This window comes from Pelecanus crispus, chromosome 1, assembly GCF_030463565.1.
Source record: "Pelecanus crispus isolate bPelCri1 chromosome 1, bPelCri1.pri, whole genome shotgun sequence".
NCBI classification, from domain to species: Eukaryota; Metazoa; Chordata; class Aves; order Pelecaniformes; family Pelecanidae; genus Pelecanus; species Pelecanus crispus.
The window spans coordinates 91,559,204-91,578,376 of NC_134643.1; the positions used below are offsets into that span (position 1 = coordinate 91,559,204).

Genomic DNA, 19,173 nt, shown 5'->3' on the forward strand with positions numbered 1-19,173 from the left:
TGCTCTCCCACTGGCAATTAAATAAATGCCAGGTCCTTATCTGCAGATGTCCTTAGAGCTAGGTCCTTAGAGTGCACGCAAGTGCCACTGTGTGCATAATGATTGTTCAGTTTCATCTGTATAGTTATCAGTCTACCATTTGGTGCACTGGGTGAGGTGTATTACATTGTGGAAAGTATGAGTGAGGGTGTAGGGGTTTTGTGAGTTGTCTTCCTCATGAGGATAGTAAAGGTTTCTTGTTCGAGTAGCATCTACAGGCATTTGGTGAATGTTGGCCTTGGAGTCCTTCATGCTTTTATTGATGAGGTGAGTGAGGCTGGGGCCAATTTGGAGGCTGAGAGGGACAGTTCTTGGAAAATACCTTTCAGGGTAGGATCATATTATTTTAGGCTATAATTGTATAATTGTTTTCCATTGAAATTCCACAACAGTGTCATACAAGACAGACAGTAGGGTTTGATTAGCTGGCAGTAGGGGGTTCTTTTTTATACTGAAGCAATTTCTGATGTGCTATTCTTGTGCCTCTTGAAAAACAAGAGCTGGAAGAGTGCGCCTTTGGGTAAAGTTTCCCATCAGTTTCCTCCGGTGGCTGTGATGACTGTTCTTCTCCAGTAAATGTAATACTAACTGAAGATCTGGTGCTGTATTACAGTTTTGATGCTTGCTGGGGCTTACTGTGGTTGCTCTTTAGGTTTTCTATATACTTATATTCTATACACTTTTTTATGTTTTATACACTATATAGTATATGCTATGCATCATTTTTTAATGTAAGCCATAGTGACATTGGTCTTCCAAAAGCATCTCAGGTTGGGAGCAATTAATGCCTTCAAGATGGAAATCTATGAGGATATCCAAATGTTCTTCTCTGTATGGTCACTTCTCATGTATGACATGGTCACTTAGAAACTCTTCTTTAAGGTGGTTCATTACAAGTTTTGCCCTACTGATGGGCCACAGTCTTCCTCCAGGGAACATTGCTTATTGACAGTAGAGTGCAGGTGAGAATGAAACAGATGAGCCTATATGTTTTTAGGCAGCACTGATCTTGCTTTTTAAATATTCAGAGCTTGCCTGGCATGCCACCAGGTGTGGACTGTACAGACTAACAATATCCGTATGGATATTATTGCTAATGGATATCCATATGGATATTGTTAGCAGAAACATTGGAGGAGGTGGGGAGATGGTTTATGGAGGAAATCAAGTGTCTTCCTCTTGGAGACTGTCTTTTGTACCCTGCTCTGGAGGACCATGCAGGCTGAGAAACAGCAAAATGAACCTCCAGCAGAAATGTTTTATAGGGGGTTGCAGAATGAAATAATGAGACTACTGTTCTGGACCAAAAAAAGGGGTGTTTTGCCCCTCTCTCCCCCTCCCATCATGCCTGCAAATCTCTTATGCTGTAGTGTGAGAAGCTTGGAAACCATTATTCTGGAGAGGTGTTAGTGTGCAAGAGAAAGAAGAAGGAGTTAATAGCAGCTCTTTAGTGACTGTTTGAGGCACGTGGGGTTTTCTTTTCATGTACACAATTTCTAGGATCTTGAACCCACTGCTTTTCATTGATTAATAGCCATCAAAAGACATATGGTTACAGGCAGCACCTTGACAGCACTGGGAGGTGTCTCTAGATCATGTTGCTGGAACATGCTCATTCCTGTCACTGGCTGGTGGCTCACTGGTGTTGGCTGAGCTCACTGCTTTTTTGCCTGGCTGAGAAACAAGTGGTATAGTGGAGAGGAGAAGCTGTTGAATGCTCTAGCCTGTGGAAAAGTGAGCATCAAGAAGAATAAATTTCTGCATATACCCATAACTGAATACCCACAGAGAAGTTTGGTGACATTCTTCAAAAGTGTAAAGTGTTCCCCATAAGGGCACATGGAAATGCTGAGCTTAAGCTGTAATGCTCAGCAGTTTACAGGGATGCCTGACTTCTCCATTAGAGCTTGCTGCTTCTGTTGTGGACCACAGACTTAGAAAAAATTGTCTTGGGGCAGTGGGTGTGCACCCATCTTGTTCTATCTCACCATAGTTTCTGGCATCTTTATGACTATCACCCAGTCTTTTGGACACCTGGTATCTGGGGAGAGAAGGAGGAAGTCCACTGAATTTTGTTCTCATTGCAAATATGGCTTGGTCAGGAAGGGGAGGTGTGAAAGAAGAGATCTCCGGGATCATAATTTCTGCTTCCTCCTGTCTGCTTTCTGTCTCTGTACTTCTAGCTCTGTCTGTCTTACCACCTTCTTTTCTCCTTCCTCCCCTCCCCCTTCCTTCTCCTTCAGAAGTTCCCCTCTTGCCCACACCCGATATTCAATCCTGGCAGAGCTAGTGCCTTTTGCTGAGATCAGACACAGCACTGGGGAATCATGTGGCAGAGGAAGGTTGCTATAAATATAGTTAAACCCTGCAATCACTGCCTTTGTGCAGGAAGGGGAGAAAGTGAGAGAGTCACAAGGAGGAGGAGGAGGAGGGGTAGAGAGAAAGTGTGTGCAGGAACAGGACAAGTCAGAGTGGTTGGAGGAGAGAAAGAAAAGAAGGAGGGAGCAGAAGAAAGTGCGGAGGCCATGCTCTTGGCCAGAACTTGAGGTGGTTCTAGGAAAGGCCCAGAGGGGCAGCTCCATTACAACTGAGCGTGAGGAAGAGTAGAGGCATGGAGAGCTCAGAGACCATGACGCAGGAACCCAGATCAAGGTCAGCTTTGTGGGGGGGCACACCACAATACGACTATGTCTGCTTTGAGAAATGCACCCGTTACGGGATACCTTTGGAGGCAGGACGCGAGGCCGGGGGGACAGGGGACGACCCGCACTACCTGGAGAACTCCCTCAGCTACCCACAGGTAGGGCTGGACCACTGGGACATTTGTGGTAGCACAGGTCTCCCTGGGATCACATAGGCTCTTGGGGTTCCTAGAACGGTGCTGTAGAGCACACATCCCTCTCCATTCCCAATCCTACCAACTCTCCCCTTTGCTTGTTGACTTCCAGGTCAGGCACTGATTTTCATGGTTGTACTTATATCCAGGAGTGCTATAAGCATTTTGAGTCAGGGGTCATTTTTACCTGCCATGGACACAAAGAGAGTTAGAATGGTCAAGTTGGGATGGGGAAAATCAACCACACCATTAATGTATGTGTGACAGCAAAGAGAAAATGCAGCTGCCTTCAGCTGCATAGTGATATTAAGTAGAGCAGAAAAGTGAATAAAAGCAGAGAACAGTGACGTACATAGATGGGTATCTATCTGCACAGCTGTATAGATGAAGTCATGCAGAGCTCTGTTCTGACTTTGACCAAGAAGCAATTCATGGTCATAGACCCATATATGTATACTGGTTGTTTTGGTAGCTCTTAGGGGAGCTGTAAATGAGGGATTTTCTAACCCTTAAACTTGACCTGACTCTTGCTCTGGTTAATACAAGCAGCAGTTCAGAAAGATATCTGGGCCATAGATGTACTCTGGCTATGGCTTCTTGTTCCATTACCCTCTGTATCTCCTTTACTTCTCCTTTTGGGACAGCCTCCTGCAAAGGGGAGGTTTTACAGCAGAGTCCTGGTGTCTTATTTCCTACTGCTCAGCTTAGACTAAGCTGACGTAAGAGGGCTTTAGAGTAGTGAAGGATCCAGTCAAATAATGAGGGAGAGAGCATGTGAATGTGAAATTCATACAGAGTGGATGTTTCTCCTTACATGCATACGAATCTACTTATATGAATACTTAGATGAATGGTCAGGGGATGAGGGAGGGGATGCATTCATCATCTCCTGAGGGCTTTTGTGATTTACTGATAGGGAAAAAGCCACATTTGCCACCAAGAAAATCTCTTCCAGTAGATAGGCATCCCCGTGAGGATTATATGTGTCACATTGCAAAAGATTAGAGAATCAGTTCCATGACCATATTCAGGAATTTCTCTTCTGAAACTAAGACATGAGAGTGTGCAAATGTCTCCTCCACTAAACTCTTCCAAAACCACTCCCTGGCTGATTTGGAAGCAGCAGCCCAAGCAGGGAGGTGTCTGGACAGAGGTCTGACTGGAGCAGTTGATGCTTTATTTACACTAATGCAAGGCAATATTTTGGCTGCAAGCAGCCGTGCTAACGGGGAGAGCACGGGGTGGGACGGGACGGAGAGGTGCATGCACCCAGCTGGAGCTGAGCTCTGCCGGGATTCAGCCTTCGAATCGCTGCCCAGTGCCACATCCACCCAATTTACTGTTCCCACACGTCTAAAACCACTCTCACAAATGGATGACACAGTGAGGCAATACAACCTGCCTTCATGCTCCTGCTACCTGGCACTGGAGCGTCTTTGTTCTCAGCTCCAGAGGCACACTGGTCAGTGCATGTAGATAGACAACTTCATGCACAAACAAGCAGGCCATCAAACGCATTCCCGTGCGTATCTTCAGGGAGTAATATCCCCAGGCAAGCATGCATTTGTGAACACAATTTGCAGTCTTAAAAACAGACAGCCATATTCATAGATTTAATGAAAAATATGCCCTAGGAATACTTTTACATAAACAATCAAACATACATGTATGCATTTAGGTTTATGTATGAAACTTTGTATGCAGGCATATTCTGGCAAAACCAGGCTTGCTGTGCATATGCATATTTTGCTAGCCATTCATGCATATGCAACTAAAGTATAAATATGCATGCTAATGTACACATCTTGTACAAACATGCACACATGTTACTAGCATGAGAAACAACCTGCTGCACATGTTTTCATCCATTTCCATGCAGAGTAACCATTAAGTTTTCTTTCCCCACTGTCATGTGGAAAAACGGTTGGCAGAGAGGGATTTTGATTCTGTTGTGCCCTTTTCTTTTGCTAGCTGTTGCCTTCTGTTTTATATGTAGGTAGGAAGCCATTTCAGACTGGCTCTGTGATTTGATTGGGTTTACACAGGCCCCAGAACAGTGGAATCTGGGTCTTTGGCCTGGGACCTTCAGATAATTGATAGTTAAAAAACATATAGTGGTTAATAATAATAATAGTAGTAGAATAAGAATAGTAATATATAAATAATTTTGGACAATTAAGATAACAGTAGATATATGACAGATGATGTAATAATATACATTGATAAAAATATACATTCTCATACATTGTAGGATTTTGTGTTGTTTTCTTTCTGCATGAGAAACCAGCTCCAGCTGGTGAGGTATTTAGAACCTGTGTTATTCGTGACTATGGAAAGGGTGTTCATGGCAGGGAGCTCCCTCAGCAATACACAGATGGGTGTAGTGGGAGGGATGTGTAATGAGTAATTAGCAATGCAGTAATACAGAATAACAGACTCACAAAAAGATGTAGGTGGGAGGGGACCTCTGGAGGTCTCTAGCCCAACCCCATGCTCACAGCAGGGCTGACTCCAAAGCTAGGTCACGTTGCCCAGGGCCTTGTCCAGGCAAGTTCTGAACACCTCCAAGACTGAAGATTCCCAGCCCCTCTGGGTGGTTCCTGTGCTGAACCACCCTCAAGAGGGCTTGGATGGGGCCACGTTTTCCTTTTGCACAGCCTTTCCTTTCTTGCAAGTTACGCCTTTTTCCTTTCACTGTGTCCCTCTGAGAAGTCTCCCTCTGATGTTTCTCTCCAGCCTCCCTCTCCCTTCAGGTGGTAGGACTGCAGTAAGATCTCCCCTTTGCCTTCTGTTCTTCAGGAAGAACTATTATTTTGTTGCTGACACCCACTCCTTACATGTGCCTCATTGGCTCTATATCTAAGCAGTTGAGCCTAGACTTTTTATTGGCATTTAAATTTACTTAAGTGAGTTTTGGGAGGTTTCACCTTTGAGATCAAATATGGCTACTCTTTTGTGATCCATCAGAAAAAAAAAAAAACTTAAGGAAGATCATTTCAGGAACAGCAGGATGGCTACAAGGCAGGAGTGAGAGGGATGAGCAGTAGAGCCCAAGGCTGCCTCAATGGCCAGGAGCAGCAGATTAAAAACAGTATGCACTGGCAGCACTGGGGGAAGAGATTTCAGGGTTGGAGTATGCTGTGGAGAACTTATTGTTGAGTCTGAATGTCATAGGAAATAGCTTAGGCTTTGGACTGTGAGAGGAGGGCAGTTTTATGCAGATGCTGAGCTCTCAGAAAATAGCTCCCAGAAAATTCTTGAGATTGTGGTGCTGTACATATTTTTCCCCTGAGATTCCATGCAGCTTTTCCTCCATTACTCAAGCAATGAAACTTCCCCATCTTTTTTGGAAAAACAGACCCTGCTGGTTTACAGTTAATCATTAATAAATGCTTCCTCCCTGAAAATGAACTTTACCCCAGTTGTGCTTTCTCCCTGGATGTTTTTTTTTTAGGTTTCCAACCCCTGCCCCCCCTTAGCAGTATTTATACCTTCAGCTGGTTTTGCACCATTATCATGTTCTCACTCAGCATTTAGCCTAGGCATGATAGTACCTTTTCTGGCTCAACCCTTTAGGTGGTAATTGATATCTTTTAAAATTCTCTCCAGTTTTTCTGGTGCTCAGAAACCTTGTTTTAGAGTTCCTTGTGTTAGAGACGGAGCATCAGAAGAAGGAACAGTCTAAGTCCTACTGTGTTATATTTTTAGTTCTACATGTCTTCTAATGGAGTGAATATTTCTTAACTAACCCAATTTTGCTTTAAGGTCATTCTCTAATTTCCAGATTCTTTCTCTGCCCCACAATCTCCTACCATTTCAAATAGTGCCAGAGTCCTGGAGGAACAAAGCACATGTATGAAGTATTCTTTAAGTGAGTTGAGACTTAACTTTTTCTCCAGGACAGAACCTTCATTTTTGTGTCAGGAGACTAACTCCTTTTTTCCACATCCTGAGTGCCCCATTTTTCAGCCAGGTAGAAGCAGTGAACTAGAATGCCATATGAGGACTTTTACCATTCATACTATTATACTGTCATGCTGTTCCATCTGGGCAGAGGGAAGACTCTGATCTGAACATCAGACTTGGCACAGGTTTGAGTTCATAGTTTGAATTAAGCTGTATTTGATATAAATCCATCCCTCATGACCATGTAAAGGCAATGAAACATTAGCTGAGATGATGTGAAGATGCATTTGTCTAAAATCTATTAGTACTTGGCATTTCTGGCTGACATAGACATAGAGAAAAAAATGCTATTTAGGACTGGATTCTATGTGTGAGAGCTTACCTTGTGTATGAAGTCTGGCAAGTCCTTCATCCTGATGTTTCACTGTCCTGTGTGTATTATGGGGGTCAGAGCATGGCCATTCCTCACTGCAAAGAGCCTGCATTGCTTAATTTGCCTAGAGCACGTTGATAATCTCAGGGTTAATAACAACATTAAATTTGTCAGCTTCCAATACAGTGATGAATGGAAGAATACTTTCAGATGTTCAGGTAGGATCAATTTCTTTAAGAGACAGCAGGTAAACCACCTTAAGAACAGGATGATTTTAAAAAGCCTAGATGTGTGTTCTGTGAAAAAAACACTAGGGATTTCAAAGAGAGCTATTGCATATGGTTCAAGTGTCTCTTGAGGAATATATGCAAATAAATAAACTACTTAGGACCTTCAGTCATATTTGTTATGTGGAAATATGAATTGGTAGAGCACTGAAACAGGTGCTCAGGGAAGCTGGGGAATTTCCACCCGTGGAGATGTTTAGGAGTTGTCTAGACAAGGTCTTGAGCAGCCTGATCTGGCTTTGGAGTTTGCATGCTGTAAGCAGAGGCTTGGACTAGAAACCTCCAGAGGTGCCTTCCAGTATAAATCTTTCTGTGAGTCTCTGAATCTGTTTGACCACAAATTCTCTTACAAATAGGTCAGCTGCATTATCCCTATTGTACAGATGATGTTTCAGTTCATGGAGATCCCAAGGGAACAGGAGCAACTTCTTCTGTGCCACTTCGGAAGGAGGAGATGCAAAGCTGTCAAATAGAAATGTCTCCTAAGCGTGTGGTAGTGCTTTATATCTCTCTCATGTCTTGTCAGTCTCCAGCTAAAGTGTCTGATTTTGCTGATTGAAGCATTGCTCACTCTCCTCCTGCCACTCAGAAAATCTTAGAGAAGCAGATGTTGGACTGGGGAGGAAGCAAAGGGTCACATTCTCACAGGCGGGAAGTGCCAAGATCACAGGCCGTGCATCAGGTGGTAACCTGAACTTGAGTAAAGTCAAAGCTGGTTAATTGAAGGGCATGTGATTAGGAGAGGCTTATCCCCTGCTTCTCAAATGCACACCTTCCCCACCTATACTCTGAAAGAGTGAGGTAGGATAGCTGCTCTTGAGGGAATGTGATAAACAAGGGGGCACAGTCAGGATCCTTCAGGTTCCCCTGAGATCTAGTTGTTGACAAGATGGCACAACTGCCAAGTTTACTACAGATCTATGTGTGAAATGTCATTGGTAATCGCATTTCAAGATTAGTATCTGAAGACTAGATCAGGTAGTTAGGAAATTCACAGGAGCTGGAGATATGTGAGTACTTAGTATGATGATTTGGGTAAATAATGGGCTGCTTTTCCCCCCGCAGGCGCCATCCGTGGCTGTGTGCCCTGTTAAGCATTCCTTGGCAGCAGGACAAACAGATGCAGGACCTTCCTGCAGCCTGTTTGATAGTGTAATACCTCTCAAAACCTTCAGAGATGTTTCACAGTGCTGCTGAAGTCTATGAGACAGCCCTGAGGGTGGCAGCCTCATGTGAACTATTTTGACCTTCTTTTGTACCTCCAGAAAGCCTGCTCAATTTCTTCAGACCAGAGCCAGCTCTTTCTCAGGATGTTAGAATGAAATTAATACTCTGTGATCATATCTTCTACCCCCAAAAATGAGATGAAAAGATTTTTGAGAGATTGGGAAGAGGGAACCAGAAAGGAAAAAGAAAGAAAAAAAAAAAAAAAGCTGCATCTGTCTGAGAGTTTCTGTGTCTCTGTCTCCCTGCTTGGGTACATTTGGGCCTGCACCTCTGACTGTTAGTAGATCTGCCTTTTCATCTTTAATGCTATTTGTGAAGCAGCATTTGCCTTACCTTTTCCTTTTGATCTCTCTTTCTTTCTGCTCCTCTAGCTTTATGGACAATACACAGACCAGATAACCGACTTTGCAGAGAAGGAAGCAGGAAAACTACTGAATGAGAAGCAGGCCCAAAAGAACAATGAAAGACACCTGAAACGTGAGAGTCAAGTAGAGATCAAAGAAGAGCACTATTCCAAATGTCAAGGTAGGGACAATTCATCTTTCAGTTACCCTATGACCAGATATTCAGCAGGCCAGCCAGAGAGACAGAATTTAAGCAAGGCAAAAAGACAAGAAAATTGTGACTGGGGAGATGCAGAGAAGGAAGGAAAAGGAATCACAGTGGATCCAAAAGACTTTTTAATGCCAGCTTTCATCCTAGGAAGAGCTGAGATCTGTTTGGAAAAAAGACCAGTCCCAAGCTAATTATTTTTTCCACAATAGATCTCTGTAACAGGAGGAAAAAGCCTGAAAAGGACTTTCTTGTGTCAGAATTTTGCTGCTAGTGCACAAGATGTTAAATTCCCCCTTTCCTTTTTTTTTTTTTTTTTTTGAAACTGCGTCAGATTTTGCAGGACTCTGTAGGAGAGGGATGGCTGCCAGTCCTTCAACACTAAGCCAATGATGCTTCCAAATAAATACTTGTAGTTAGTTCTCAGCACAGGAGAGGAGAGACAGAAACAGCCTTCATCTACGTTCCCTCAGTTTTTCTGGTTCACTCTTCCCTCCACAGACTGTGCTAGACGCATCCAGAAATATGTTACCAAGAAGCTTGGAGAGGACTGGATTTTCTTGGTTCTGTTGGGTCTGGTCATGGCGTTGGTGAGCTGGGGAATGGATTATGCCAGTGCGAAGAGCCTACAGGGTGGGTACCATTCAGGTGTTGCAAAATCACACCGTAAATGGTATGAATGTTTTACAAAGCCCAGTGACCAATGTTCTTCCTCCTTTAACATCAGTGTCCCATCCTTGCTGCCTGGGAATTTTGAAGTATTTGCAACATAGTAGAGAAAAGGTTAACTAGGGAGAGGTTCTTTAAAGGGATGGCAGGGAAAAATTTGGATGTAAGCAGGCAGAAACAAAGGATATGTGTATGAGTCAAAGACAAACCATTATTTTGACTCCCTTCCCCTCCTGCTCTCTTGAATATGTAGGGGCACAGGGAAGTGGTACTTTGGTCCTTCCTGTTATACTGGTTCCCGTCCTCCCCAGGTCTATTGAGCACATGGGGGGTGGGGAGGGGAAGAGGCTTAGATACCCTCCTGACACTGTTTCTTCTTTTCACCTCATTATTCTTCTTTCAATTTTTTTTTATACAATGCCTTGCAGTTTCCTGCTATCTGGCCACATAGTGCTCTCCTTTGGCTCTTTCCACGAAGATCTAATCACTATCTTGTATCATAGAACCATAGAATCAGTTTGGGTTGGAAGAGACCTTTAAAGGTCATCTAGTCCAACCCCCCTGCAATGAGCAGGGACATCTTCCCTGCATTTTTCCTGTGGTCCCTCTCCCCTTTGCTAGCTATAAAAATTACAAGATCTTTCAGTCCGCCCGCCCCCCATCTCAGTGCACACAACATTGCCCGCATCCTGTTAACTGCACTGTTCTTTACCCTCAGTGTCCCAGTCCCTGACCCGCACACAAGCACCAATCCTTTCCTCTCAGTGCTCTTGGTTGCTGATGTCCACCAGGCACTGCATTTCCTCAAAGGTCCCAATATTCCTTCAGCCCAGTGTTCCTCCCTCTAGAGCTTCCCCATCTACCAGGCATCTGGCTTACCCTACCAGTCTCAGAGGACCCCTGTCCTTCATATTCCCTGCAGCTGAGTTCTTTTGGGTTTTTTTTTCTTTCCCTCCACCAAGTCTCAGCCTCCTGCTGTGTGGGGAGCCAGCTCAGGCAAGGAAGATGAACTGCACGGGAGCTGCAGTTCAGTTTGGATTCTTGGCAGCTTGTGCTGCTGTACCTGGCTGAGAAATGGTACCACTGCTGTTTCAACAGTTGGTACAGCTCCCTTTATACTGCTGTTCTAAAAGGAAAATCATAAGCAGAGCTTTTAAGCTAGTTGTTATGAAGGAACAATTTTTCATGTGATTGAGGTGGAGGAGAGGGCACTAGCTGTTGGTGGACCACTTTATTGTCCTTCAGAACCCACACAAGGCCCTCAGGCTGTCAAATGAAAAGACCCCATATGGTAATTCATCCTCACAACTGCATGTAACACACCTCTTCTTACACCACATTTGGGCTTAGGTATTAATAGAGTCTAAGAACAGAGTGCCACTTCTATCCATTCTTGCAGAATGCCTGTTTTATTTGGGAACTCATACTCAAAATGCAACAAGGCTTGTCTTAGAAAATGAGGATAGCATTTTTCAGGGAGATTTAGTATGGGCAGATTTAGCAAGTGTGTGATTCTTTGATGTCTACCAACATGTTTGGAGCAGCTGTGGTTACTAAAAACTTCTTTGTTTGTCTGCCTACAGCCTACAAGTGGATGTACAGAGAGCTGCACCCGAATGTTCCTATGCAGTATCTGGCGTGGGTCACATACCCACTTGTTCTTATTCTGTTTGCGGCCATTTTCTGCCACCTCGTCTCTCCACAGGCTGTTGGTGAGGGCAGAAGGCATGGCAAGATCTGTTTCTGTCTGTCTCTTTTTCTTATTCCATTTGCCTGTGGGTTTTGTTCATCCCCTGCTGTGCTGTTGTTTTCAGGGTCTGGGATCCCAGAGCTCAAGACCATTATGAGGGGAGTGGTCCTCAAGGAATATCTCACTCTCAAAGCTTTTGTGGCCAAAGTTGTGGGCCTCACAGCTGGGCTTGGAAGTGGCATGCCTGTAGGGAAAGAGGTAAATATCGCTGTTTTCATGTGCAGTAGTGGCCAGGGTCTGGGAGGTGAGAGGGAAGAAGTGTCTATAAATGTTTTCTTTCCTCTGCTACCATTCCTCTTCTCAAAGCTCTGCTCTTCCCAGCAACATTTGTCTTCTGTTGGCCATTTTCCTTCACTTTGAAAGGCTTGATATAGAAAACATCAAACAACTCAAGTCAGGTAGTCTTTAACAGGGGGGGGGGAAAAAAAAAAAGAGGGAAAAAAAAAAGACTGGCTGAGATAGCCAAAGAGAAATTACAAGATCTGCCATGGCTAAATGGTTGTCAGTAACCAGAGGGTATCCCTCTCTGATTTTCTTCTTCTCGTCTCTTGCAGGGTCCTTTTGTGCATATTGCCAGTATCTGTGCTGCAGTACTCAGCAAGTTCATGTCAATTTTCTGTGGTGTGTATGAGGTAAGGCACATGTCTCTGCATACAGCTCTTCCACAGGCTGAACTCCTAAGACACATAGGATAGGTAGTATTGGTAGGCCACAAAACACAGAGGAAACATATGGATTGAAGTTCACTGTACTACTGTAGAGCAATAAAATACAAGCCAAAGAAAATGGTAGTGGGAGGCCAGATATACAGTCAAATAACCATGCAGGACCACCAATGTTACCTACCAATTACACAGAGGCTGGTTAGGAATATACATCTGATAAGTTTTCAAACTTATGATGCTGATGATACCTTTGCACTGTGATCATTGTCTGTATAAAAAAGTAGCTGCAGATAAAGATCAATTTGTCTTTATGCCAAATTTATACAGCATTGCTAATTATAGACACTGACACTATCTCTAGGCTTTTGCTGTCACAGAACAGCCTCTGCAGGCTGATCACTGTATTGACTAGCTGTATAAAAAAATCTATTAACTGTATATATACCTAAGTGTAGGAACTGCTTTACATACAGGCTCCTAGCAGAAACAGGCTGTGCAATACAACAATGGGAAGTGCTGTTCTACTTGAGTAGATGCTGTCTGTGCATAAGGACCAGATGTCACTGCTGAAGACCAGCTGACAGTACTAAAGACTGCACTAAAGTGTGTAGAGCCTGCTATTGTAATAGCAATGGCTGAATCTGTTGCTGGCTGTCGCTTTGGTTCATTGTTCTGGATCCTAACCCCTTGGCTTTGCTCCCTCTAACCCCAGCATGCCTGTCTCTGGCTGCACTCTCTGTTCCAGAATGTGCATAGGCAGTTCGACCTCCTGGTGGCAGCTTGCGCAGTTGGAGTTGGATGTTGCTTCGGGGCTCCTCTTGGAGGCAAGTGTCTTCCTATATGTGACATTTAATGTACAACTCATTTAGCCTCTTGCTGTGAGATCTCCTGCTCTCAGGCAGGTTCTCCACACATACCTTTCCACTCTAGCACAAGAGTTCTTTCTTTTCTCATATAACCGGTGGCAGTGAAAGAAAGGGAAGGTCATAGGAAAAGTGACACCTATTAATGCGCTGATTTCTAATGGTACAGCTTGTTCAGTCCCTGCCAGCCATAGACATTGTTCAACCTGGAGAACACTAAGGTCTGTCCAGAAAATCAGTAAGGATTGAGTAGAGAACAGAAGTTAAAAAAAAGTCATGTAAGGAGCAACAATATCTAAGGGCAGGAGATGATGGCAAGCATGACAGGAAGTGATAATGTGAACAGGAAACTACTATACAAATACTTCATCAGTGGCCTGAGAACAGAAATATCAGTGTGTAAAGTTTTGGGTTCCTCATATAAGACATGCAAAAGGCCAATAACATGGTTGGGAGGCTGGAGTAATGGTATATGAGGAGAGGCTGAGGAGGCTGGGTTTGCTCAGTCTAAGGGAGAAAAGGCTAAAGGGGGATGGTCTAACTGATGTCATCAACCATCTAAAGGGGGGTTTTAGGGAAGATTGATCCAGGTTCTTTTCAGAGCGGCATAGTGTAAGAGGCAATGGGCACAACTTGCAACAAGGGGAATTCTGACTGTGCATGAGGAAAATATGTTCCCCTCCCCCAAGGGTGGTTTGGCACTGGCACAGATGCCCAGAGGGTCTGGGGAATCTCCACCCTTGGAGATGTTCAGGACTCATCTGGACAAGAACCTGATCTAGCCTTGGAATTAGCACAACTCTGAGCAGGGAGTTGGAGGAGACACCTCCAGTGGTCCCTTCCCACTTTTCTGTGATCCTGCTGTGAGGGAAAATGTGGAAATTTATCTCTGTCCCCTCACATTTGTACTAGTCATCTGATTCATGGAATTTCCTTAAAGAGCACATGTACCAGAGGCACGTGGTAACATCTTCCTAAAACAGTGGAAATGTATTCATAAATCATTTGTCTTAAAATGGTCTCCATTCTTTGTTGTGCCTTCATTTCACTTTCCCCCCATGCACTGCTCCAAACTTTTCTCCATGGTTATTGTGTCCAGAAGTTTAAGGTTTTTTGAAATGTGATGTTTTTTCTAAGTTGGCTTTATTTCTTCCATGTGCTACTTTCCTGTTAGTCTTCAAATGGATGAGTTAGCTGACAAATGCAGCATGGTGTTGCAAAATGATCTTTACTCTCATCTGCTATTAAATAAAGGAAGGAACATAGTTTATCAGCTACAAATTAGAGGCTCTTCAGTTGATAACCTGAGAAAAGATGTGCCAGGAAGAAAATCAGATCCAGCAAGAGAGAGGCTGAGAGCTGTGTATATGTGGGCAATAAAGCAAGTTGGAGACAGCCTGAGCTGAAGCCTGAGGCTTCAAGGCAAAACTTTTAAGTCTTATAAGCCACAAACTTGTAAGCCAAAAACCTTGAGAGAAAGAAGGTTCAGAACCAAGGATTAGACCATAGTCAGATGGAACCATTGGTAATATACAGGAGAACAGGATATCTCTCTTAATGGCAAAAAAACAATGCAAAAAACAAAACCAAAACACCTTCCATAACACAGTCTACAGTTCTTGTTTCTTTCTCTGTACCTGGAATTAATATAGTCTTAGATACTTCAGGACACATTAAACATAGTTCACTAGGAGAGACTAGAGAAGAAAAGAGAAGGCTAAAGGGGGATGGTTTAATTGCTGTCTTCTGTAGCTAAAGGAGGTGTTAGACAAAATAGCCAAACTCTTCTCAGAGAACAGTGAAAGGACAAGAGACAACAGGCACAACTTGCAACAAGCAAAATTCTTATTTATGCATTAAAAAAAAATTCAGGATAGCACAGGTGTTAAGAGAGGCTGGGGAATCTCCACCCTTGCAGGTGCTCAGGGCTCACCTGGACAAGATCCTGAGCACCCTGATCTAGCCTTGGAGTTGGCCCAGCTCTGAGCAGAGAGTTGGAGAAGAAGCCTCCAGAGGTACCTTCCAGACTAAAACTTGCTGTGAGTCTCTGATAACTTTCAGTTCGTTCCCATACCACAATGTTATCATAGCTTTTGTGGCCCTAGTTGGGTTCCTCTTATGGCTTCACACCAAATTGCCAAATGGAATTTCCATTACCTGGAGTCATGTAATCTTTAGATGACCTTAGTCCAGGATATAGTTTGCAACTTCAGATCATATCGCCCATGGTGTATAAATTCTTGGTGGTGTTGCTGGTGAACACCATTCTATGTATTAATGAGGAGCCCTCAAAATGGATTTGAAAAGCCAGTTTAGCCCATAACAAGCAAAAGGTGCCCGGCCTACGTTTTCTGAGTGCACTCTGGTACTCTATTTGTGTATTTGTTTTGGTCTATCTGGCTACTCCTGTGCTGCTAACACAGCACCAGCACTCTGACACAGTACTGGGTCCTGGGAGATGCTGTATGCCACAGGCTGTTCTCAGTGGTTGCTATAGGTGTGTGTCTCATACTGTTCTTCAACACTGTCCCATCAGGCTTTGCACCTTCAAACAACTCTACCTTTTGCCATACTGCAGGCCATGTCGCATATACCCTCAGTTTCAAGCTGTTAATCACCATGCTGGTGGGCTATAACACAACCCTCCCACTATTCCATGCACTTTGAACTGAAACATAGTGACAGAGGATGAGGAAAAGGCTGAGGTACTTAGTGCCTTCTTTGCCTCAGTCTTTAATAGTAAGACCAGTTGTTCTTGGGGTACCCAGCCCCCTGAGCTGGAAGACAGGGACAGGGAGCAGAATGAAGCCCCCATAATCCAAGGGGAAATGGTTAGCGACCTGCTACACCACTTAGACGCACACAAGTCTATGGGGCTGGATGGGATCCACCCAAGGGTACTGAGGGAGCTGGTGGAAGTGCTCACCAAGCCACTTCCCATTATTTATCATCAGTCCGGGCTAACCAGGGAGGTCCCAGTTGACTGGAGGTTAGCAAATGTGATACCCATCTACAAGAAGGGCCGAAAGAGGATCTGGGGAACTACAGGCCTGTCAGCATGACCTCGGTGCCAGGGAAGGTTATGGAGCAGATCCTGTTGAGTGTCATCACACGGCACATACAGGACAACCAGGTGATCAGGCCAGTCAGCACAGGTTTATGAAAGGCAGGTCCTGCTTGACTAACCTGATCTCCTTCTATGACAAGGTGACGTGCTTAGTGGATGAGGGAAAGGCTGTGCATATTGTCTACCTCAACTTTAGGAAACCCTTTGACACTGTTTCCCACAGCATTCTCCTGGAGCAAGTGGCTGCTCATGGCTTGGGTGGGTGTACTCTTCACTGGGTAAAAAACTAGCTGAATGGTTGGGCCCAAAGAGTTGTGGTGAATGGGCAGCTGGTCACAAGTGGTGTTGCCCAGGGCTCAGTACTGGGGCCATGTTCTGTTTAATATCTTTATCAATGATCTGGACAAGGGGATCGAGTGCACCCTCAGTAAGTTTGCAGACGACACCAAGTTGGGCAGGAGTGTTGATCTGCTTGAGGGTAGGAAGGCTCTTCAGAGGGTTCTGGACAGGCTGGATTGATGGGCCGAGGCCAACTGTATGAGGTTCAACAAGGCTAAGTGCCGGGTGCTGCTCTTGGGTCACAACAATCCCATGCAATGCTACAGGCTTGGGGAAGAGTGGCTGGAAAGCTGCCCGGTGGAAAAGGACCTGGGGTGTTGGTCAACAGCCAGCTGAATATGAGCCAGCAGTGTGCCCAGGTGGCCAAGAAGGCCAACAGCATCCTGGCTTGTATCAGAAATAGTGTGGCCAGCAGGAGCAGGGAAGTGATCATCCCCCTGTACTTGGCACTGTTCAGGCCGCACCTCAAATACTGTGTCCAGTTTTGGGCCCCTCGGTACAATAAAGACATTGAGGTGCTGGAGCACATCCAAAGAAGGGCAACAAAGCTGGTGAAGGATCTAGAGCACAAAGTTTTACAAGGAGCAGCTGAGGGAACTGGGCTTGTTTAGCCTGGAGAAAAGGAGGCTCGGGGAGACCTTATTGCGCTCTACAACTACGCCAAAGGAGGTTGTAGCGAGGTGGATGTTAGTCTGTTCTCCCAGGTAACAAATGATAGGACAAGAGGAGATGGCCTCAGGTTGCACCGGGGAGGTTTAGGTTGGATATTAGGAAAAATTTCTTCACAGAAAGGGTTGTCAAGCGTTGGAACAGGCTGCTCAGGGAAGTGGGTGAGTCACCATCCCTGGAGGTATTAAAAGGCATGTAGATGTGGTGCTTAGGGACATGGTTTAGTGGTGGACTTGGCAGTGTTAGGTTAATGGTTGGACTTGATGATCTTAAAGGTCTTTTCCAACCTAAACAATTCTATAATTCTATGAATCCCATCCCTGTTCTGGACATGATTATGTCTTAAGGCCACAAGGGGACTAATAGGGCCCAGAAGTTACCTAGGACAAAGCTGTGGATAAGAACACATTGTTCTGGGTCAGGAAATGGCCCTTTTTTGTTGGGCTGTGCAGAGATAGCCTTGAGACACCTCTTGGTTGAGGCTCTATCAAACACCTGTTCAGTTAAACAGGAATTCATGGCCTTCTGGCCTTAGAATTCAGCCTGGCTACTCAGATTCCCACCATAACACAAGATCACCCTTCTCAAAACTCTCACAGGAGATCTAACAGGCTACTTTGGGAACACGTGATAATAGAAAGTACCAAATACACAGGCTTTTAACACTGGTGTATTATACACCACCTAGGATTTAGACAAAAGAAAAGAAAACTTATCTGATCAACTTTCACCATCCTCAGACGTTTCAGGGCCAAATCTTGGAGAAAGAGTGGGAGAGTATTTTCTCCCTTTCAACAGCTCTATGTCTTCTAAAACTGTCTCAGGAGAGACTCTACCTTTTATACCTTCCATTTCCCTTTATTATCGTGACTGTTTTCACCAGGACAGCACAATCCTTTACTAGGTGATCTGTTACCCACTCATCTACCCATGGTGACAGGACCTTCAGCATCTGTCTACACTCATTTCTGGATATGCATGTGCTTTGTGCACACAAGCTCATGGGTTGGTTTTTTTGAGGCACTCTCTGGCACATGTGCATCCTGAGATTCCCTGCCAAAGTAAAAGAAATGGAGTAAAACATATATATGTGCCCTCCACCATCTGGAGGATTTTCCGTGAGGCATTTGTTCTACAGTGACAGAAATGTGCATGTTTCAATGAAAGATGAGATGCTGCTTTCTCCACATGTCTTGAAGATGTGACTCCAGGTATATGCCTATCTTGTGCCAGGTCTTGTCTTTTGGATATTTTGAAGCCATCCAGAAGGGAGAAGTAAGATAAATATAGCTGTAACTCTAAGACTGGTGACAGAGCTGGGTGACAGCATGTGGCCATACCTGCCAATTCTGTTACTCACTCTCTGCTTTCTTTCCTTTTTTCCTCCATTTGTCTGTCTGTCTCTTTCACCAGTAGCAGCCATATTATTACACAGATGTCCTGACCGTGGGTTGCGCTGTGGGGGTCGGCTGCTGCTTTGGGACACCACTTGGAGGCAAGTGGCTGTTCTGTTTCCTTTTTCTCAGGTACCTCCTTCCCAGTCCTCTTCTCCTCTCCCCCTTTCCGTATTTTTGATCTGTCATCTACCTTGAACAAAGAAGCTTACCTTTAATGTTACCAACCTCCCCAGCATCTCTGACACAACCTTTTTTCCACATATTGTCAGCCTTCTGGAGGCAAGAGGGGAAGGCTGTCTAGAACAGTGGTCTCCAAATTGGGGTGTGCATACCCTAGGCGGTGCACAAGATGATCCATTGGGGTGTGGGAAGAAAATATTGGAATTTCTATTTATTTTAATCTAAAAAAAATAAGAAATAAATTAAGCTTTACTAATGGCTCTGGTGCCCTCACTTGGTCCATATGTCAGATGGTCACTTGTCACATATAGTGCATGAGGTGTCCTGGGTTTAGAGTTGCTCACAACACGGAAG

At 44.4% G+C, this 19,173-nt stretch overlaps 1 protein-coding gene across 1 annotated transcript in view; it reads left to right on the top strand.

The window, feature by feature from the left end:
- The first annotated feature begins 216 nt into the window (after nucleotides 1-216).
- Nucleotides 217-19,173, top strand: part of CLCN1 (chloride voltage-gated channel 1) — a 47,206-nt gene continuing 28,249 nt past the window's right edge. Inside the window, exons 1-8 of the mRNA XM_075709906.1 lie at nucleotides 217-306; nucleotides 2,597-2,839; nucleotides 9,040-9,193; nucleotides 9,722-9,853; nucleotides 11,473-11,601; nucleotides 11,704-11,837; nucleotides 12,194-12,271; nucleotides 18,659-18,737. Of these exons, the coding sequence (XP_075566021.1) occupies nucleotides 217-306; nucleotides 2,597-2,839; nucleotides 9,040-9,193; nucleotides 9,722-9,853; nucleotides 11,473-11,601; nucleotides 11,704-11,837; nucleotides 12,194-12,271; nucleotides 18,659-18,737 (1,039 nt within the window). The remainder of the gene's footprint in view (nucleotides 307-2,596; nucleotides 2,840-9,039; nucleotides 9,194-9,721; nucleotides 9,854-11,472; nucleotides 11,602-11,703; nucleotides 11,838-12,193; nucleotides 12,272-18,658; nucleotides 18,738-19,173) is intronic.